Here is a 22,936-nt window from a genome sequence, read left to right as displayed (position 1 = left end):
AAGCTCCAAAAGTGTCCCTTGTGTGTTGTGTGTACCCTCTTGTAATTGAGGCTTGGTTGCTGTTGGCATGTCAGTGGGTGATATTGACCCTCAGGCTTACTGGTTGTGAGGATTGGTCATGACCATAGCTGCTGTGCAGGGGCTGTTCTCAGGGAGTGGGATTCATCCCAGAGGGCTCTAGTGCCTGCTGAGACCAATCTTTGGGTGTACATCTTCTGGGGCTAATCAGATGGTGTTATGGTTTGAAGCTGGTCACCAGGTGTACTGGTTTTGGCACCTCTTGGAAGGGGTGCCTGTGCAAGCCAAGACCCACTGGTGGCCTGTCACTGGTCCAGGGGTATCTGGTAGGAGCTACATTGTGATCCTGTTGGTCGCTGCCTGTCCTGGACCTGGAGGTGTGTGGGAGAGCCCACAATGTGAATTGAAGCCAGCCGTCACCAGTACCGGGCTTGAGGAAGCTCAACACAAGGCCCAGGGAAACTCTAGGCCTGCTCCTTGCCAAGTGTCCATAATGCTCAGATGCTGAAATGCCTTAGGTGGTAAGGGAGTTGGGTGGGCCTCAGGGAGTCACTGGCATAGGGGCAAAGTGGTGTTTGATGAGTTAATGCAGATTCAGATTTGGCACCAGTGCTGATCCTGGGGAAGCCCCACAAAACTTAGAGCCCACCGAGGCCTGCTGCTACCTGCTTGGAGTCATGGACCCTTGAGAGTTGTCCAAAAGGAACTGCAGTGCAGGCAAACAATGGCTGCCTACCAGCAGAGAAAAAGCTTCTGTTGGGGCAAAGTCCCAGGGAGTCACCAGGGTAGAGTGAGTAGGGTTCACCAAGTCAACGAAAATCTAGATTTGGCCATGTGTGAGGAGGGCCCAACACAGGAAAGATAGAGACTGCCCACTGCCACATGGGAAGAGGGCTCAACATAGGGACAATGGCTACTTTCTTTCCAGCCCTCCTTGTGAAGCCACAGAACTGTTTCTCTCTGTATGTCTCTGGCACCTTCCAAGCAATTGCCCCTCCTCTGCCAGAGCCCAAGGCAAGTGCCTGTGAGCGAGTTGTGTCTGGATCCTGTAAGATGACGCCTGTGTTTCCAGCCACTTTTTATCTCAACTGGATGAAGTCCCAGCTGATTTTCATAGCTAGATGTTGTGGGTGCTACTCTTCCTAGTACTGGTGCTCCAAGTTGAGGAGCCCAGTGTGGAGTTGGGACCCCTCGCTGTTCAGGCAGACCTGTGCAGCCTAGATATCTCTCCCGATTCTTGACTGCCACATGTGGGTACAGGGATAGCCTGTTTCCTGTCTCGATCCCTCCAATCAGGTTCGAGGTGGCTTCTTCTTTATATCCTTCATTTTAGGATTCCAGGTTGATTGTTCTGTATTTTACTTGCAATTTTAACGTGGTCATAGGAGGAGGCAAGTACAGAATCCACCTACTCCACCATCTTGACTGGAACCTCTGTTTATATTTTTAAGCTTCTATCTTTTCATGATTAAAATGGAATTACAATATTCTATTTCATGGGGTTTTTGTAATGTTATATGGCAGGAAGTATGACACCTGGTTCCTTAGAAGCAGTCAGTGTTTGTTGGGTACTTGCAGTGGCAATTCTGTTGACGCCGAATACTATTCTTCCTGCAGAGAGTAGAATCTTCTGGGAAAAGTGAAACAAATGATTATAAGTGCCCTTCTCAAAAGAATAGCTGAAGTCCTGGTCAATGCAAATATATTCTAACATTACCAAAGAGTCACTTAAATGTTAAATTTAACCAGTATATAAATATTCCCACAAATTTGGGATTCAAAACTACTTTCAAAAACCTAAAGGCTGGTAGTCTTACATTGTGCTAACACAATTTCAACCTTTATTCCCCAAAAGGAAGTCATGATACTGTGAGGAAGGTGAAGGAGTGCCAAAACTCCCACAAAGATCTAACCCAACATATCCAGGACTCTCAGGTATGGATCCATATATATTTATTATGCTTTTTCCCTAATATGTTAATATATGCTACATGAAAATATAAATTAGAACTATAATTTATGTCTAAAGCCCACTAGATTAGCAAAAATTAATAAGCCTGACAAAATTAAGTACTGCCAAGAACGCTAAGTAAACTCTCTCACAGTACTGGAGGTGGTCCACTTAGGAAAGTATTTTGGTTGTGCACACAACTGATGACCTAGCATCAACACTCTTAGAGAAATTCTTGCATACTATTAAGAGACATGTAAAGCCGTATTCATACCACTGCTTGTGGTAGCAAAAGCAAACAAGCAAACAACAAAAAATTACTAAACCAAGTATCTAAAACAGCAGAATATTATAGTATACAGTCACATGTCACTTAACGATGGGATACCTCCTGAGAAAAGGGTCATTAGGTGATTTCATCATTGTGCCAACATCATAAGAGTGCACTTACACAAACCTAGATGGTATAGCCTACTACACACCTAGGCTTTATGGTATAACCTGTTGTTCCTAGGCTTCAAGTCTGTATAGCACATTACTGCACTAAATACTATAAGCAACTGTAACATAATAGTTAAGTATTTGCCTAAACATATCTAAATATAGAAAAGGTACAGTAAAATTACAGTATAAAAGTAAAAAAATGGTATACCTGTATAGGGCACTTACCATGGACTAGAAGTTGCTCTGTTCTGGATGAGTCAATGAGTGAGTGGTCAGTGCAAGTGAAGGCCTGGGACATTACTGTACACTACTGTAGACTTTATAAACACTATATATACTTAGGCTACACTAAATTTAAAAAGCAACATGAGATTAAATCAAGCACAAGAGGAAATGATGTAATCAAGAGAAGCAGTAACCACAAGATGTATCAGGCAGAATACCGCATATTGTTTCACAGCAAACTTTTTTTTTTTTAACAAGGAGTATGCTTTAAAATAACGATAAAAAATACACAAACCAGTAACATAGTTTATTATCATTAGCAAGTATGATGTACAATACATAATTGTATGTGCTAAACTTTAATGACTGGCAGTGTAGATTTGTTTACACCAGCATCACCACAAATATGTGCTATGACTTCTAGATAGAACTACAATGTAAGTAAGCTCTACTATTCTTGTTCACTATTGCATTCGCAGTGTCTACAACAGTGTTAGGCATATAGTAAGTTTTCAATAAACATCTGAGGAACAGTTGGTTCAAAAGGCAACGGTGTGCTCCCCTAGTCAAGACAGTGATTCTGGCATTTTGACGTCACTAGATGATAGGAATATGTCAGCACTAATATAATGTTATGGGATCACTATCATATATGAGGTCTGCCATTGACACAAATATCCTTATGTGGGGCATGACTATATTCATACAGTGGAATACTAGTCAGTAATAAAAATGAATTAATTTTGAGATTGATATGGATAACCTCAAAAACAATACTGAATGAAAGTTAAAAATGTATAATGAAATAATATGTATAAAAATTCAAAATCAGGCAAAACTAAACCGTCCATTGGGTAGAGACATATACACAGTTGGGAAAACTAAGAAGAAAAACAAGTGAAAAATTACCACCAAATTCAGGATAGTAGTTATTATGGAGAGAGTGAGTATGTGATTGAGAAGGGACACATAAAAGTCTTTCACTGGTAATGTTCTATATCTTAATCTGGGTAGCTGATGCCCTGGCTTTCGCTTTATAATTCTTTAAAGTACACAATTCTATGTTATACACATTTCTGTACTTATGATATTTTGCAACAGAAAGAAATGATCATATTGTCATTTAACTTTTGGTAATAAAATACTTTATTGGTACCTTTTAATGTCAAATACATAGTAATGTTTCCATTGCTTAGTTTCCATCTTTAAGTTAAAACCTAGTTTAAAAAAATGAGAGATAAGGTAAAATCATTTGATTTTGTCAAAAAACTTACCTTTGCAAATAGGTTCGCTCACTTTAAATAATACTATAATTCACTGGTCTTCATAATAAAAATGTAAAAGGTGACAAGGGCCTGAATAACTTTGCAGAGAACATTTTACACATACTAAAAAAAAAAAGCCTAAGTGCTACCCCAACTTAAAACTTTTAAGAATAATCAGTAAGATTATAAAATTGAATTCATGTAGCACCAAGAAATTTGGGATTTATAATATTTCAGATGATATGATTTACTGAGTCAAAAGAGTAATGATTTTTCTTCTGTGAATTTTCATGGGGTTTATATACAGATAGAAAGAATACAACATAGGTCTCTTTTAAAATACGAATGTTAAAAATCTATGCATGCCTTTTACCATATCTCCAATTTCAGGATCTAGCAATTGACGCTATGGTAAAAAGATCCATGTGTGATAAATAACATAGTATAGTCCTATTTGAATATAATTTATTATCTTGTTTAATATAATTTATATTTCAATTAAAACATCATTCTATCTGCAAGTAATATATATCTCTAAAATACTCTGTAATTCAGATTTCCATTGATACTACTGTCTTTCCTTTCCTTTTCTCAAATCAGTATAATCTTATAGTATACTTCATTAAATTGTTTTTTCTCCCTTCAGTGAAACTCTCAACTCAAACTATTATAATAATGCAAATACAGATGTAGCATATATTAACATATTAGGGAAAAAGCATAATAAATATATATGGATCCATGCTAAATGAGATCTATGCTAAACACAAAGCAAAAAACACATAGCACCATGATATGCTCATCTATTCTGAACCACCAACCATAAGGCCTTGACAGAGCCCTAGCTCACGTAAAATGATATTCTCAGACACCACTGATGTCCTGTACCCCAACATAATCAAATATTCTATTAAAAACTTTTCCATGTTGATTTCAGTCTGTTTCAAACAGTCTATAGCAACTTTGACTTCTAATCCTGAATATGACAAAATAACACTTTATATTTTAAACTGTCATATACTCTAACCTAGGTATTTCTTACTATTAACCATTTGTTTAAAAACAAACATTTAGGGAGCTAAGCAACATTAAGCTAAGAGTTTTTAATTTCTGTTTTCTCTTGGTTAGTTAGAGATTTCAAATTTGTCACTATATTATCCTCTGCTTCAGTGAAAAAGAATTCTTCAACCAACTGACCAAAGACCTTCATTTAAAAACCAAGCAGGTTGACTCAGTAGTTGGCAGGAGAAGAACCCCAGTCTACACACTCCATCCATAACAGTCAGTTCTTTCTGCAGGGAACAGGATGCTACTGACCTGCTGTCAGCACAACACATTCCATTCCTTAGTCCAGATGCAACCAGGACACATCAGAACATGGGTGCAGGGTAGAAACTAACTCAAAACTACTTTTGGGACAAACGCCAGATTTTGATTAGTTAATAATTCCATAGTGCAGACTTCTCACAAAACAGAGGCTTTGCATTGAAACACTTGCTTTTTCTTCTCATATACAGCTAAACTGTTAAAGTAATATTAGAAAGAACACAAAAGATAAGCATGTCTTCTCTGAAAGAGGCACTGCATCTGGAACTGGAATTAAGGCTAAATAGTGTTGGTTTGTGGTTCAGACTAATGTGTCAATGATTATGTTAACCAACAGCTTCGCTGTTTGTCTTGTAAGCCTGTTTGCGAAGATGTGTTTCTATCTCTTCCCTGAAGACCAGCATTCCCAGGTGTGAATGAGAGGCCTCATTCATGGCTTTGGACTGGATGCACATGCGGTACTGCTCAGGGGTCAACTCATCAGCACAGCGTTTCTCATGCCACAGGTGGAAAAGACCAGGAACCGGAGTCCGAATCACAATGAGGTCACCATGTAAGTATTTTCGATAAAGATGAACATCTTCTCCACCCCAACCTTTTACTTCCATGTCAAATCCACCTGCAAGAGCAAAACTGACACTATAAGTAACTGCCTGGCAGCCAGAGCACACCCAAACTTGATAAAGATTTAAACATTCTGCTTCAAATGAGATGGCATGGTATACAGCCCACAGAAACCTCACGTTGAGGACTGAGGTCCTACTTTGGAAGTTCAGTTACTAGCTGATATCTAGGAGCTCAAGGTCTGTTGTTGAGAGACCTAATTAAAATGAAATTAAATATTTGGGACTGCTTTGTAAACTTCAAAGTTCTATAGAAAATCTATAGAAAGTCAAATAAAGGAGAATGAACTATAAATCATCCATAATATCACCACCATTAATACTTTATTACATTTTCTTTCTATCCTTTGAGATGTAAGTTTTTATGGGTCACATGAAACTTTCCAAAGGTGAAAACAGAAGAAACGGCCAAGCTGGAGATATATATTTGAGAAGGGTAGACAGACTATTTAAAGCCACAAGGAATAGATAAAATTAACTGAAGTTTAAGAAGAAAACAGAGACCAGATCTAAATGCTAAGAAATGCCAATATTCAGAGGTTAAATAGGCAGAAAAAGTTAAGTCAGAGACAGATATGGCCCCAGAGAGGGGAGAAAATTCTGGAGAATGTGCTATCACAGTAGTCGAGTTGAAAAAAGTGTCTTAAAAAAGAAATAGTCAAGTATATGCCTTTCAATTAAGAACTTAAAAAGAACCAAGTAGGAGTGACATCAGAAGCAAGGCAGCATGAGGGGCCCCCTTGATCTTTCCCTTTGAAATGACAACAAACTGAACAGGTACAATCTAACAGAAAATTCCCAGCCTAACACACATTAGAGTATCTGAAGGTGAGCGAACTGAACAAACCAGGGAGGAAGAAAGGGAGAGTAGCAGAGACTGGCGCTACAGAAACAAACTGGAGCTCCCTGTGGGACTCAGGGAGAGGGGAGGAATCAGGTTGAGATGTGCACTTTCTGTAGCACAGAGCATTCCTGCCTGAGTGATCAGCATGTACTATGGCAGCGGAACCCGGTGATAAGGACAGAGACCAGGGCACAGACAGGGTATTCTTACAGAAGTGCGACAGCTGTGTTCTAGCAACTGCCATTGCCAGGGAGAAAGCTGAGTCACAAAGCCTGGCTACATTACCCCCACCCTCCCACAGCTCACCTTCCTGCACCCTCCCCAGGCTAGCAGCAGGCCCCAGGGAAACTGCAACAAGTGTTGGGCTACAGAGCAGAAAGTCTGCAACCGGGGATCTGAGGTGATATACACAGCAGCTGGTCCCAGTGACAGGGGTGGAGATACAGAGGCCAAGCAGCTGAAGCCTGGCAGTCAGCATTAACTAGAAGGAAAACAGCCACAGGCACACCAACAGACTCTCCCATCCTACCCAACCCCCACCCACCCAGGCAGAGAGGCACTGGGGCACCTCAGGCAGCACAACACTCTATCTGGCTGCTGGGGCAGCACCAGGATTTCAGGGGCTCTTCAGAGGCTCAAAACCCCATGCCCATCACATTCTTCCACAGGAACCTTGGGGCTGAGGATACCTGGTCTCAAGAGGAGACACACACCTCCCCAGGGAATAAAGCGCATTTTTAGTGCCTCACAGCAGAGATCCAAGAGGCCTGGGCGATGCAGGAGGTTTGTGCGCCACCTACTGGAAAACAATAGAAAAACCTCTTTTTATCAACCTGCTAAAGAGAGATTACTCTTAATAATAAAATTTTTAAAAAGCAGAGTACATTTCCACAAATGCCTAGGCAGAGAAATAATCCATCGAATACCATGGACAACCAAGATTACAAGGCAGCTCAGAAAGAAAATGAAAAATATCCAGAAACTAAACTTAAAGATACAGAAATATACAACTTAAATGACAGAGAATTTAAGATTGCAGTTCTGAAAAAACTCAATGAGATGCTAGAAAAATCAGATAGGCAGTTTAATGAACTTAGCAACAAAATCAATTAACAACAAAAATACTTTATCAAAAAAATAAACTAAAAAAGAACCAAATAGAACTTCTGAGTTGAAGAATTCAATAAAAGAATGAAACAATGAGCTTATGAAAGAGCTGACCAGATAGAGCAAAGAATTAGTGATATCGAAGACAGATATCTAGAAATGACACAGATGGAAGAAGAGAGAGACTTAAGAGTGAAAAAAAAAATAAAAGAACTCTACAAGAACTATCTGACATCCTCAGAAAGGGCAATATAAAAATAATAGGTATACCATAAGGAGAGGGGAGGAAGAAGAAAACAGAGAGCCTATTCAAACAAATGGTCACAAGAACTTTCCAAGCCTATGAAAAGAACTGAATCCTCAAATTGGAGAAGCAAAGAGAACACCTAATTATCTCAATCTAAAAACGCTGTCTCCAAGACACATTATATTAAAAATATCAGAAATTAATGACAAAGAATTCTCAAGATAGCCAGGGAAAAAAAGACAGTAACCCATTCAATTATCATTGACCTTTTCAGCAGAAACTTTACTAGCTAGGAGGGAGTGGAATGACATATTCAAACTATTGAGAGAAATCACCAGCTAAGAATAATATATCCAGCAATGTTTTCTTTTAGATGTGAAGGTGAAATAAAAACCTTTTCAGATATACAGGAGCTGAAGGAATTTTCCACCATAAGGCCTGCATTACAGGAAATACTGACGGAGTTATTATACTGAAACAAAAGGACAGAAAGATACACAACTATGTGCAAGATAACAAAGAAATAAGAAAACACAACCTTTATTCAGATAAAGTATTATAAACTTAAATATTATATAATGGTTAAAGAAAGCAAAAACATTTTAAAAAAAGACAATAGCTACTATAACTCAGAAATGAACTAACAGCATAAACAGGGATAATTTGAGACCAAAAAAAAAACAGAAAAAGGGAGGGAGAAAAGGTCTGAATTTGCAAAAAGGAATGAAGATGTACGCAGAAGAAAAAGGACTAATGTATATACAAAACTTTGTTTTACATAAACTTAATGGTAGCCATGTAAAAGAAACCCCTAGAAATCAGACACATAACATAAAAAAGAAGAAACAGAGGGAAAAATCATAGAATATGACCAAACTGAAATAACAAAGAGAAACATAAGGGTAAAGAAACAATGGAGACACCAAGCTACCAGATAACAGAAGATAAAATGGCTATAGGAAAACCTCACATAATCATCACCCTAAATGTAAATGAACTGAACTCACCAGTAAAAAAGCACTGGTAAAAAAGACTGGATCAACAAACAAAACCCAACTTTCAAGAAACACATCTCGGCTGCAGGGAAAAATACAAACTCAAACTGAAAGAGTGGATAACAATACTCCAAGCAAACGGCATCCAGAGAAAAGCGGTGTAACAGTATTTATACCTAATGAAACAGACTTTAAGATAAAAAGGTAACAAGAGACAAAGATGGACATTTCATAATGATAAAGGGGACAATACATCAAGAAGACATAAAACTTATCAATATATATGCTCCTGACCAGGAAGCACCAAAATACATAAAGCAACTACTAACAGAACTAAAGGGAGTAACTGACAAAAACCCAATTATAGTAGGGGACCTAAATACTCCACTGTCAGCTATGGATAGATCATCCAAACAGAAAATCAACGAGGAAATATCAACCTTAAATGAGACATTAGACCAGTTGGACATAATTGACATTTACAGAGCCCTTCATACCCAAACACCAGATTATACATTCTTCTCTAGTGCACATGGAACATTCTCAAGGATAGACCGTATGTTGGGACACAAAACTATCTCAACATATTCAAGAAGACCGAAATCATACCAAGCATATTCTCCAACCACAATGATTTAAACCGGAATTCAACTGCAAAAAGAAAGCGGGAAAAATCACAAATATGTAGAGATCAAACAACATGGTACTAAAGAACGACTGGGTCTAAGAAGAAATAAAAAGAATGATTGAGAGATATACAGAAACAAATGAGAATGAAAATACACATATCAAAACTTCTGGGATACAGCAAAAGCAGTAAAAAGAAGAAAGTTCATATCATTACAGGTCTATCTCAAGAAACAAGAAAAATCCCAAATAATCAACCTAACATTACATCTTAAAGAACCAGAAAAAGAACAAATGAAGCCCAAGGTCAGCAAAAGAAAAATTAGAACAGAATTAAATAAAATCGAGAACAAAAAGACAATAAGAAAAATTAATGCAACAAAGAGCTGATTCTTTGAAGAGATCAAAAAAAATTAACAACCCCTGGCTAGTCTCACTGAGAAAAGAGACAAGACACAAATAAAACCAGAAATGAAAGAGAAGTTATGACGGATACCACCAAAACACAAGCTATCATACAAAAATACTATGAAAGATTGTATGCCACCAAATTTAATAACCTAGAAGATATGTACAAGTTCTCAGAAATATACAACCTTCCTAAACTGAATCATGAAGAACTAGAAAATCTAAACAGACCAATCAACAGTAAGAAAATTGAAACAAGCATCAAAACCTCCCCAAAAGTTAAAGTCCAGGATGAGATGCCTTCATTAGTGAATTCTACCAAACATTCAAAAATGATTTAATACCTGTTCTTCTCAAACTCTTCCAATATGTTGAAGAAGAAGCAATACTTCCTAACTCATTGTATGAGGCCAATATTATCTTGATATCAAAACTTGGTAAAGGTAATGTACAAAAAAGAAAACTACCAATATCTCTGATGAATACAGATATAAAAATCATAGAATATTAGCAGATCCAACACAACAATACATTAAAAAGATTACACATCACAATCGAGTAGGGCTCATTCCAGAGGCACAAGGATGGTTCATTAGATGCAAATTGATCAATGTGATATACCACATAAATAAAGGATTTAAATCATATGATCATATCAATAGATGCAGAAAAAGCATCTGACAAGATACAGTATCCATTTATGATTAAAACGCTTAATAAAATAGGTATAGAAGGAAAGCACCTCAACATTATAAAGGCCATATATAACAAACTCTCAACTAATATTATATGTAATGGTGAAAAACTAAAAGCTTTCCCTCTAAGATGAGAAACAAGACAAGGCTCTCTGCTCTTACCACTCTTATTCAATATAGTGTTGGAAGTCACAGAGCAATCAGACAAGAGGAAGAAATAAAAGGTATCCAAATTGGGAACAAAGAAGTCAAATTCTCCCTGTTTACAGATGACATGATTATGTATATAGAAACCCCAGAAGACTCCACCCCCAAAAACAAACTATTAGAAACAATAAACAGATACAGTAAAGTTGCAGATACGAATCAATGTACAAAAATCCATGTTTCTATACATTAACAATGAAATTTCAGAAAAAGAAATTTAAAAAAATAATGCCTGTTGCAATTGCAACAAAAAGAATAAAATACCTACTAATAAACCTAACAAAGCATGTGAAAGATGTATATACTGAAAAGTATAAGACATTATTAAAAGAAACTGAAGAAAACACAAATGAGAAAAGATTCCGTGATCATGGGTTGTATGAATTAACTTAGTAAAAATTGCTTTATTACCCAAAGCAATATACAGATTTAATGCAATCCCCATCAAAATCCCAACGGCAGTTTTTAAAGAAATAGAACAAAAAATTATCAGATTTGTATGAGAACACACAAGACCCCGAAGAGCCAAAGCAATCCAGAGAAAAAAGAACAAGGCTGGAGGTATCACACTGCCTGACTTCAAATTATATTATGAAGCAACAATAACCAAACCAGTATGGTATTGGCAGAAAAACAGACCAATGGAACAGAATTGAGAGCCCAGAAAAAATACCCCATAAATATGGGAAAATAATTTTCAAAAAATGAGCCAAAAACATACAGTAGAGGAAAAGAAAGCCTTTTCAATATGTTGCTGGGAAAATTGGAAAGCCACATGCTAAAGAATGAAACTAGACTGCTATTTGTTACCATACTCGATATTAACTCAAATGGATCAAAGACCTAAACATAAGACCTGAAACAATAAATTGCATAGAAGAAAACATGGGTACTAAACTCATGGACCTTGGATTTAGAGAGGATTTTATGAATATGACCTCAAAGGCAAGGGAAGTGAAAGTGAAAATAAACAAATGTGACTATATAAAAATAAAAAGCTTCTGCATGGCAAAAGAAATCAACAAAACAAAGAGGCAACCAACTGAAGGAGAAGATATTTGCAAACAACGCCTCCAATAAGGGGCTAATATCTAAAGTATACAAAGAAGTCATACAACTCAACGACAAAAAAAATAAACAATCCAACTGAAAAATGGGCAGAGGACCTGAACAGACATTCTCCCAAGAAGACATACAAATAACAAAGAGACATATGAAAAGATGCTCAACTTCATTAGATATTAATTAGGGAAATGCAAATAAAAACCACAATGAGATACTACCTGCACCAGTAAGAATGGCTGTTATCAACAAGGTAAGTAATAACAAGTGTTGGAGAGATTGTGGAAAAAAAGGAACTCTCATATACTGTTGGTGAGAGTAAACTGGTATAGCCACTATGGAAAAGAATATGGAGGTTACTTGAAAAATTAAGAATAGCATTACCATATGACCCAGCAATCCCTATTCTGGGTAGCTACCCCAAAACTTTGAAAACATTTATCTATAAGGATATATGCACTCTAATGTTCATTGCAGCATTATTCATGGTGACTACATGAAAACAACTGAAGTGCCCTTCGACAGATGACTGGATAAAGAAGATGTGGTCCATGTATGCAATGAAATATCACTCAGTCATATGAAATAGTATGAAATATTACTCAGAAAAGATGAAATACTGCCATTTGCAACAATATGGATGGATCTTGAGATTATCAACCTAAGCAAAAAAAAAAAGTCAAACAGAAAAAGTTGAGAACCATATGATTTCATCACATGTGAGATATGAAATTGAAAGCAACAAACAAGCCAAACAGAGACTCATGGACATAAGCAACAGCTTAGTGTTTACCGAAGGGAAGGGGCAGGGGAGGTAGATAAGGGTAAAGCAGGTCAAATAAAAGATAATGGAAGAAAATTTAACTTTGAGTGGTGAACACACAATACAATATACATATGATTACTGAATTATACACTTAAAACCTATATAATTTTATTAACCAATGCCACCCAATAAATTTAATAAAAAAGTAAACTCTCTTTAAATTAAAAAACAAAACACATTTCTTGTGATTCTGCTTTGGTGGTGAGGAACTACTTTAGCTTTTTCTGGCCCAAGGCACTCTTTTACCTCTCCTTAGATTCTAAATGATAGCCTTGTTGAGGAGAGTTAATCTTGGGTATAGGTCCTTGCTTTTCATAACTTTTGAGTACTTTGTGCCAATCCCTTCTGGCCTGCAAAGTTTCTGTGTAGAAATCAGCTGTCAGTCTTATGGAGCCGACTTGTAGACAACTGCTTTTCTCATGCTGCTTTTCTGATTGTCTTCAACCTTTGGCATGTGAATTACGACATGTTTTGGTGTAGGTTTGGGTTCATCTTCTTTAAGACTCTCTGCACTTCTTGGACTTGTATGTCTATTTCATTTGACAAGTTAGGTAAGTTTTCAGTCATTATTTCTTGAAACAGATTTTCAATTTCTTGCTCTCTTCTCTTTCTGGTACCCCTATGATGTGAATGTTGTTATACTTAATGTTGTCTCAGAGATCCCTTAAACTATCCTCATTTTTTAAAATTGTTTTCTTTTTGCTTTGTCTTCCAAATCACTGATTTGACCCTCTGCTTCATCTAAACTGATGTTGATTCCATCTAATATATTCATTTTGGTTATTGTAGCCTTCATTTCAGACTGGTTCTTTTGTATGGTTTCTATTTCTGTGTAAATTCACAGTGAGTTCATCTATTCTTTTCCTAAGTTCACTGAGCATCCTTATAATCAGTGTTTTGAACTCTGTATCTGTAGATTGCTTGCCTCCATTTTGTTTAGCGGTTTTTCTTGAGTTTTGTCCTGTTTTCATTTGATACATGTTTGTCTCTTCATTTTGGCTGCCTGTCTGTCTGTTTCTTGGTATTAGGTAGATCTGCTATGTCTCCTAGTCTTGGCAGGGTGGCCTTATGTATTTATGTAGTAGGTGTCCTGTGGGGTCTGGGGGAACAGTCATCCTTGTCACCTGTGGGGTCTGGGGGAACAGTCATCTTTGTCATCTGTGGGATCTGAGGGAACAGCCATCCTTGTCACCAGCTATTCTAGGAGTGTCCTCTTGTGTGGGTTGTGTGTGCCCGCCCATTTTAGTTGAGCCTTGATTGCTACTGGCATGTCAGTGGGTAGGGCTGACTCTCCGGCTGACTGGCTGTGAGGACTGGCTGTAACTGCAATGGATGAGCTGTTGTTTGGAGGCTGGCCCCGCTGGAGTGGGATTTGCTGTAGCGGGGCTCTGGTGCCTGCTGAGTCCACACTTTGGGTGTCACATATGGAGCTAACTGGGTGGTGCTCTAGTATGGTCTGAAGCTGGCCACTGGGTCTGGGGCATTTTGGGAGGGGCTGCTGCCTGCGCCTGGCCTGGGGCCACCTGGTAGAAGCTACAGAATGATCTGTAGTAGGCAGCTGCCTGTGCTGGATTTGGAGGCACCTGGGAGTGGCTATGCTCTGAATTGAGGCCAGCTGCCACTACCACCAGGCTAAGGGCTGCTTAGCAAGAGGTACAGGGCACACTGAGGCCAGCCACTGGTTATTTGGGGTTTGTGAACCTTTCAGAGATTTTAGGGAATCTATAGCTTGGGCCCAGGCTGGCAGTTTGTGAGAAACAGCCAATGAAAGAAGTTTGAGCTTGTGCACAAGTTAGGTGGGGAAGGTTCTCAAGAAATCCCCAGGATGGAGTGAGTGGTATTAGCCAGTTCAATGGAGACTCAGATTTGGTGCCTGCCTGCACCTACAGGCTGGGTGGTGGAAGGCTCAACAAAGGAACAATGGAGCTGCCCTTCCAGAGCTCATCTCAAAGCCAGATAATTCAGTTCCTTCTCATTTGTCCCTGGGCTTTTTCAAGCTTCTGCTCCAGCACATGGTGCCCAGAGTGAGAGTCCATTAGTTAGTATATCTGTACATGGACCCTCTAAGAAGAATACCTGGTACTCCAGCAGCCCTCCATCTCACCTAGACAGAATCCCCACTGATTTTCACAGCTAGATGTTGTGGGGACTCCTCTTCTCAGCACTGGTGGTCTGGGCTGGGGAGCCCAGTGTGAGACTGGGACCCCTTGCTCCTCGGCTGGGACCTCTGTAGCCAACATACACCTCCTGATTCTTAGCTACCGTACATAGGTATGGGACTAGTCCAGTTTCTCATCCCCACCCCTTTATACCCTTAGTTATAGGGCTTCTGTTCAGTTAGGCTTCAGGTAGTTCTCAAGGATGGTTGTTCTGTAATTTACTTGTAATTTTGATGCAGTCGTGGGAGGAGGCAAGAACTATGCTCTGATGCTTTATTTTCTGTTGGCTAAGAATGGATCCAAGAAGCTAAGACCATTCTTCATGGTCTTCTCTGGTTTAGAGGAGCGGAAGACTAAGCCAGTGACCTCAAGTTCCCTGCTCCAACTTCAACCAGAGCTAGAAAGGGAGCAGCTGTTTTTCCATTTGTTTTAAATACTGGAATCTTGTATAATAGTTCAATAAACAATTAAAGGGGGTTTCATCTCTAAATAAAAAACATGAAAGCCCTTGGACTTGATAACTTAATATTACTTCCTGCTGTAAAAATCCATGAGTACAATACCAAAATTACGTAAAGATCTTCTGTAAGAGAACTCAAATCTACTGCAAATATGGGTAACAACTCACACAGATGTTTGTAAAAACTAGTGTTCTGATTTTAAAGAAACATACTACACTTTTATTTTATCTTTATGACTTAATTTTTGTTATTCAAAGACAGTAATTATAAACTCACTTTGCCTTTCATATTCCCAGACTCCTTTTCAGTTAACTTCAGACGTTAATAATAGGAAAACACTCAAACCTGAGACCTTTTAGAAAAATTCCATGAGGTAATACAGTAAATAGGTAAAGTTCTATCTTTAAATGTAAGGTATACTTACCAACAGTCAGGAAATCTGATCGATACTGACAAGTCATTCCAAACCCAAAATCTCGCCAAAAGCCAGAATCCTTTTTGTGAACCTTAAGGCGGGGAAGAGGGGGAACAATGAAAAAAGTTTGAATATTTTCAAATAATTTTTCCTGTCATTTATGTGACTGATAACATGCATTTATATTATTAAATCCTTATAAAACCAAAAAATATATATATAGTAATTTCCATAAGCAAGGATTCTGGCCACTTTCAATTTAATTGAATTCAAGCCCTGTAACAAGGTGTAAGCTGAGGTTACTAATAATCAAACAGTGTGGTACCTCACTTTAACAGTCTTACATTCTATTCTAGGAGGGCAACAGTTAAACATACTGTAATATACTGTGATCAGTTCTACACGGTGTACCTTATTTGGTACCTACCCAGCATCCATTCTCCTGTCCCTTTCCTGATTGTGTACATTTTTGGCCTCATGCAACCCATGAACTTCCTTCCACCTGTAGCTTCAGACTGGGCTACAGAGAAAACTCTATACCAGTGTGACAGTCTCACACCACTTACTGTATGAATTGGTTCATTAACAGGCATTAGACAAAATTCAGGGTAACATGCTAAAAGGGGAGGATTGTTGGAAATTTTGGAAAACAAAGTCCCCTTGTTCTTCTGAGAGAGCTACTAGAAAAGACACTTGCTCTTTTTGGATGGTATAGGGCAGGGGTCAACAAACTACAGCCTCAGGACTAAATGTGGCCTGCTGCTTGGTTTTGTAAATAATTTTATTAGAATACAGTTACACTCATTTGTTTACAAATTTGTCTATGGTTGTTTTCATGGCACAATGGCAGAACTGAAGAAGTGTAACAGGGATTGTATGGCCTGCAAAGCCCAAAATATTTTCTATGTGGCTTTTTACAGATAGTTTTGCCAAGCCCAGGTATATAGGGTATAGATATGATGTTTGGAACTGCTACAGTCCTTTTTCCACCATGAGGGAAACCAGTTTTAAAATGAAGCTGTCACCACTGAAGTCCAAGCAGAGAAGGAAAATCAGGGCTTTGGTGATACTGAGTCCCCAGAATCAATAAAAGTTGAAGCCTGATACACCTCCTTTACTTACACATTCGACAAGTGTTTAAACAGTGGACATGGTGCTGGGAGCTAAGACACAGCAGTGAACACAGGTGACAAAGTACCCGTCATCAAAAAGCCATCATTTTTATGGGAAAATAGCAAATAAATAAATAAATACATCTCAAGTGGTGATACATGCCAGGAAGAAAAATATATTAGGACAAGGGGAGAGCATGACAGAGAGAAAGCCTATTTGGATATGATGGCCACGAAAGGCCTCTGAGGAGGTAATATTTGAGCAGGGACCTTAATGAAATGAGGGAGTGAGCTATGTAAATATCTGGAATATATCACTTCAGGAAAGCGGGCAGCATGTACAATGTTTCTGAGGCAGAAGCTTGCTTGGAGTGTTTGACAAACAGCAGAGAAATGACTGTGACAAAAGCAGAAAAATGAGGCCCTGGCATCAAGAAAGTCTCCTAATATTTTAAAAAGATTAATGGTAGCATTGTATTTTTATATGCGTATGGAGATGACCTAGAAGAGATTGCAAAATGTTAGAACAGGAGAGTGAGAGGAAAGAATGGCTAGAGGGTGTTCTTGTTTAGGTGCCAAGGGATGAGCTCTAGTTTAATAGAAAAGGTTGGGCTGAGGATTAGATACAGAGGTAGTGAGGCTGATGGATCTCACGATACAATGTAGAAGTGAATGTTCAACTGCTTCTCTTTTCTAAGTGAAATATGAAGTAAGATATGTGGAGAGTGAGGAGTGGTGAAGGATATCAGGAGGCACAAGGAGGACAATGGAGCTAGCTAGGAGGACAGACAGCAAGTGGACTAGGGTAAGGTGCAGGACTTGGGAGCAGCCTGGGAACCCTGAAGCCCATGGTCATACATTTAAAGCAATGCCGTGTGGTGGGGCTATGTGTTTCTTACCTTCCGTATTCCACTGCTCTGTGCCTGGTTGAAAGAGTTGCCCTTAACCAGGTTGGTGTTCTAAGAGAGAACAGTGGAAGGCGTGAGGGATGAAGGAGGTGGTTATAGCAAAGAAGCTGCAGATAATAACTGACCATAGAGTCTGAGGTGAGTATGGTGAGAAACGAGGATATGGACATACATGAGGAGGGTGACAGAAAGGACAGGGGGGTACCTCATCCAAACTGTAGTGTTCTGAGATAGCTTTCTCAAAGAAATGAAATTGGAACTGGTATCTGAGAGATAAGTAAGAGTTAGGCGATCGCAAGATGTGCTGGGGGTGAGTTCCAGGCAAAGGAAGTTTATAAAAACACCTGTAGATGGGAGTGAGCATTGTGGGTGAAGGAGGATGGCACTAAACATTAGAGGCAGAAGTAGAGAGGCCCACAAACGTAGACCACGGCTCAGCAAGCTCCTCCTATAAAAGATTCAGTACAATATATTTAAGGTTCTGTGGAATATACAGTCTGCTTCAACTATTCAACCCTGCCACTGTAGTGTGAAAGCAGTAATTGATAGTAAGTAATCAAATACACATACTGTGTTCCAATAAACTTTATTTCTGGACACTGAAATCTATATTTCATATAGTTTTCGGGTGCCACAAAATATTATTCTTTTAAAAAGGAAAATTTTCCACCACTTTAAAAAGAATAGTAATTTTTCAACCATTCATAACTAATGGGCCATACAAAAGTAGGCAGCATGACAGATTTGGCCTGCAGGCCATACACTGCTGAACCCTAGCCTAGAGGGTCCTCAGGGCCACATCAGAGAGAATCACATGTGCCTGGTCATATGGTTTGGGCTTTATCTTAATGGGAATTCTCTGAAGAGTTGAGGCAAAAGGAATAATGTGATCAGATGATGTTTTTGGAAGATCATTCTGGTTGAAGTATAGAGGAGAGATAAGAAGGGGCAAGAAGGGATTAGGAATGCTGGTTAACAGGCAACAGTTATAATCTGGGAATAGGAAGCTAGTAGTGTAGACAGACTATCATGGTATGTACAGAAAGAAAAAACTGGATGGATATAAAAAGGATTTAGGACACCAAATTAATTGACAGAATCAGCGAGTGACTGAATGGGCAGGAGTCGGGGATATGGGGGAAGGATCAACCACAGATGACAGCAGGCTGCCTTTCTGAACAATAGGTATGTGATGATGCCATTTTCTAAGAGCAGGACTGCAGGAGAAAGGGCCGCCCAGAAGGAACGATGCAGAGCTGGGTTCTGAACATAATGAATTTATCTGTACGGCAGCCACATGGAAATTCCTGCAGAAAGCAGGAATATAGGAATATAAAAGTCTGTAGAGGAGGCAAATTTTGAGAAGAGTGGGGACAGTCTGAAAAAGCTGATGTGCAGAATAAGAGAACTGACTAGAAAACAGAATGAACCAGGCAGGCCTGAGAACTTGTCAAGTTGGAGCTAATAAACGAGGTACACATTTTCCTTTTCCATAATGACACTTAATTCTAAAACAATAAATATGAAAGCATTTTAGTGAGGTGAGGTAAAAGAGACGATGAAAATGTGTTTATAATAACTGCTGTTTTTCATTGAAAGCTTGTTTCCTATTTGTGAAACAAACACAAAGGAACCTAGCAAGGATCTTTGTGGCCTTTCATAACACAGAGAGTCTTACCAGCTGCTGCTCCACAGGAGGGGGCACATCTTGACTGGCATAAACAATGGCAGGGTTGTAAAGACTGAATACCACAGGGTAAAACACCTTCTTACCTATAAATCAAAATATACGTTTATATCACACAAAGAAATCATAAAACGACTGATCCGTATTATAATATCTATTACTATTTTGTTAAAGTCTTTGACTCCATATGATGATTTTGTCAATATTATATTTTATTAATATTCAGGATACTGAACATCCTGTTGATTTCATGAACATGATAATGACTAATTTTTCCCTGGACTCTGGGGAGATGCACAAAGGTATTCTCTCAGTTTTTATTAGGTGAGCCATTTATTACTATTTATTTCATCTAACCATAGTAGTAGATACAGGTTAACCTCTGGCAATCACCAAGAAACTTAGAAACTTATGTTGAACTCACCCTTCAAAATGAACCAAACAGTAAATCTAAGGAATACTGTACAATGAATCGATATATAGAGAATTAAAATATAGAACTGCAGATAGATTTGAATAAGATTTGGAAAAGAAAAGAATTAAAAATACCTGATGTGATAGCCCTTGTAGAAGGCCTTGTCATTATCATTCAAATTGACAGAACTGAAGGGACCTTACAGGCTAACTAGCCCATCTCCCCTCAAAAGGAAATGCCTCGCTTAGACTGGCCTTAATCAGACATGATACTATGAAGTGCCCAGTAATTGTCAAGGATCTAATAAGTAAGGTGGTAGTCTTTTTTATTACAAGATTCCTAGCAGATGCTCATCTCATCTTCCTCAAAACCCACTTAGGGATGGGGATCTCAGTGCCGCAGAGGCAAATCCATTTATGGATATAAAAATATTTTACATTGAACAAATATATTTCCTCCAACTTCCACATTTTGAAATTCGTGTTGTCTGGTATAACAAAAGTAAACGTAACCCTTATTTACTCACTAGGCTCTCAGAGAGTTCCTGACAATTATCCCACCAAATAGATCAATAAGAAGGTAATGTACATGATACGAATAGTTCTACATTAAAAAATACGAGATTTTTTTAATACAGAAAACTTTTTCTGTATTAAATCAAATAAGATTTGATTTATAAAAATATCATTTTCTCATATATTTTTAAAAAATATCTGTAACATAAAGCAAAATATAGTACATCATTCCAAAATGCATAGTCTGGAAACCAAGCTTGTGTATGTGTTGGCACCATCGCCTGAGGTAGAGTGATTCTGACTCTCGCACATCTCCACACAGTTTGCTTGGCTCTTTATCCGACAGGTACTGCTTTCTCCCTGTCAATTTCAAGACTTTCTATTCCTTTGCACTTGTTTACTTAGATTCATAAGTAGATGTAAGAGAACAGGGGATATGAATTTCAGAGGGATAAATTTTCGCTTTTCTACATAATGTTCCACTTAAATTATGCCTAATATAACTTTTAAAAAACATAGGTAACTTAATTCAAAATATGGGACATGCTGACATTATTCCAAATTCTATACTCAGGTCATCTAATAACATTTTACGCACCTGGCTCCGCATTTAACCGGCAGCTGTTAAGGAATTCGGCTGAGAAATATATATCAACATCACAGAAAAACATCAAGACCTCTCCCTTGTCCCAAGCTCGTGCACCCACATTTAGTCCTCTTCCACGATTAAATTCTTCATTCAGTGAGACCAAGGTGTAATTGTGAAAATTAGACTCACTATGAGGAAAGCACATACAAATTATAAATCTCACTTACAGTTTAACTCTTCCTTCAACACAACTTAAAAATATGTTTTACACTTCTGATATTTTGTTATGTTGGCTCTACATTCATACATGGAAAGGAAATCATTAGCTTCACATGTATGATCATCATCAGGGGCAGATATTCATTAAATGCCCACATGTGAAGCAACATGATGGTGGTGCAAAGTTAATAAGTGTTAAGGGAAGGCTGCTGCCCTTCAGGATCTTAAAAACATATTGGAGAAGATAAGAAATATATAAATGGAAAAACAGCCATACTGTTTGGTAATAAGTAATTGCATTCCACATGACTGATACATACAAAGAGGGCTCTTCTATTGAGTTCTTCAGATCTCTGCTCAAATGTCCTCTTATCAGAGGGATCCCCCTCACACCATATGTAAAGTAGCCCCAGCCTCCCTTCTCTTTAATCTCTATTCCCTTGCCCAGCTTTGTTTTCCTCAGTCCCATCAGACATGTTTGTCTGAGCATCTCCCCCACTGGAATGTAAACTCCATGAGAGCAATGATTCTGTTTTATTGCTATGGACACCATGCCCCCCATAGAGTAGGAGCTCAATAAATATTTGCTGAATGAATGAATAAATAAACAGCAGGTCTGAGAAAAAAAAAAAGATTCCTTTTGTTTGGAGTAGTTAGAGAAGATGTTAGAACTGGAACTTAATTTAGGCTTTGGTTAAAATCCTAAATTCAGTGGTGAGCGTAAAGGTTATTCCAGTTAATTATTCTCAAAGGCAAAGAGTTAAGAAAGTATAAAGCATTTTAGAGACAAGGGATCAGATAAGTCATTCTGGCACAGAGGGATCCCAGAATGAGATCAATGAAAGAAAACCAGAAAAGGGTCAGACTGAGTACCTTCCATGAGAAGTTAAAGAATATGGTCCGTGTCCTAAAGGAAGAGTCAGGGTTTTTCAGCCAGGGCAGTGGTTCTCACAGTGAAGTTCCCCTACCCAGAGCATCAGCTTCCTCTAGGAAACTGTTAGAAATGCAAATTCTCAGGCCCCTCTCCAGACCCCTAAATCAGATGCTAGAGATGGAGTTGAGCACCTGTGTCTTAATAAGCCCTCCAGGTGACTCTGATGTTAAAGTTGGAGAACTGCTGCACAAGGGTATAGCCAGATCCAAAAAAAAAAGAACATTTTAGGAAGATTACTCTTACAATAATATAGAACAGGAAATGGAGAGATGGAGCAAAGGCTCAAATAGTGTACAGAGTAGACTCCAAGTTCTAAGTGCCCATGCTCCCCTTCTTATAGGATATAAATCTCTTCCTTCTTTTGGGGAAGCTGATGATCACTACTTCACACTTCTAGCATCAAGTGGAGCTACTAATTATAGAATATCCCAACTGATGCAGGACTGGGCAAATCCTCCCAAGTAGGGACTCAAGTCCTGCACCGAGAAAGAAAGGGTGAGGGTCCTTGACTGCATGCAGAAAAGAATTCAAGTGCATGCCAGTGATAGAGACAAAAGGAAAGTTTATTAGAGAAGGAATAACACTCCATAGAGTGAGTGTGGTTGCCTCTCAGAGTCAGAGAATATGGGAAAGGAAGGGAAGGGGATGGGAG

General features: G+C 38.5%; 1 protein-coding gene across 6 annotated transcripts in view; it reads right to left on the bottom strand.

The window, feature by feature from the left end:
- Window positions 1–2,924: 2,924 nt before the first annotated feature.
- Window positions 2,925–22,936, bottom strand: part of CSGALNACT2 (chondroitin sulfate N-acetylgalactosaminyltransferase 2) — a 45,582-nt gene continuing 25,570 nt past the window's right edge. For 3 of the 6 annotated variants that reach the window (XM_039852820.1, XM_039852821.1, XM_039852822.1), the window contains 4 exons: window positions 21,141–21,319; window positions 19,604–19,698; window positions 15,915–15,996; window positions 2,925–5,848 (listed from right to left, as the gene is read on the bottom strand). In XM_039852820.1, the coding sequence (XP_039708754.1) occupies window positions 5,556–5,848; window positions 15,915–15,996; window positions 19,604–19,698; window positions 21,141–21,319 (649 nt within the window). In that variant the 3' untranslated portion in view covers window positions 2,925–5,555. Of the gene's footprint in view, window positions 5,863–7,385; window positions 7,496–15,914; window positions 15,997–19,603; window positions 19,699–21,140; window positions 21,320–22,936 lie in introns of all 6 variants that reach the window. The other 3 variants (XM_039852823.1, XM_039852824.1, XM_039852825.1) reach the window with 3 other exon arrangements.

The sequence above is a fragment of the Pteropus medius genome, unplaced genomic scaffold (assembly GCF_902729225.1).
Source record: "Pteropus medius unplaced genomic scaffold, Ma_sr-lr_union100, whole genome shotgun sequence".
In the NCBI taxonomy this organism is placed as follows: Eukaryota; Metazoa; Chordata; class Mammalia; order Chiroptera; family Pteropodidae; genus Pteropus; species Pteropus medius.
This window is presented reverse-complemented; position numbering and strand designations above follow the sequence as displayed.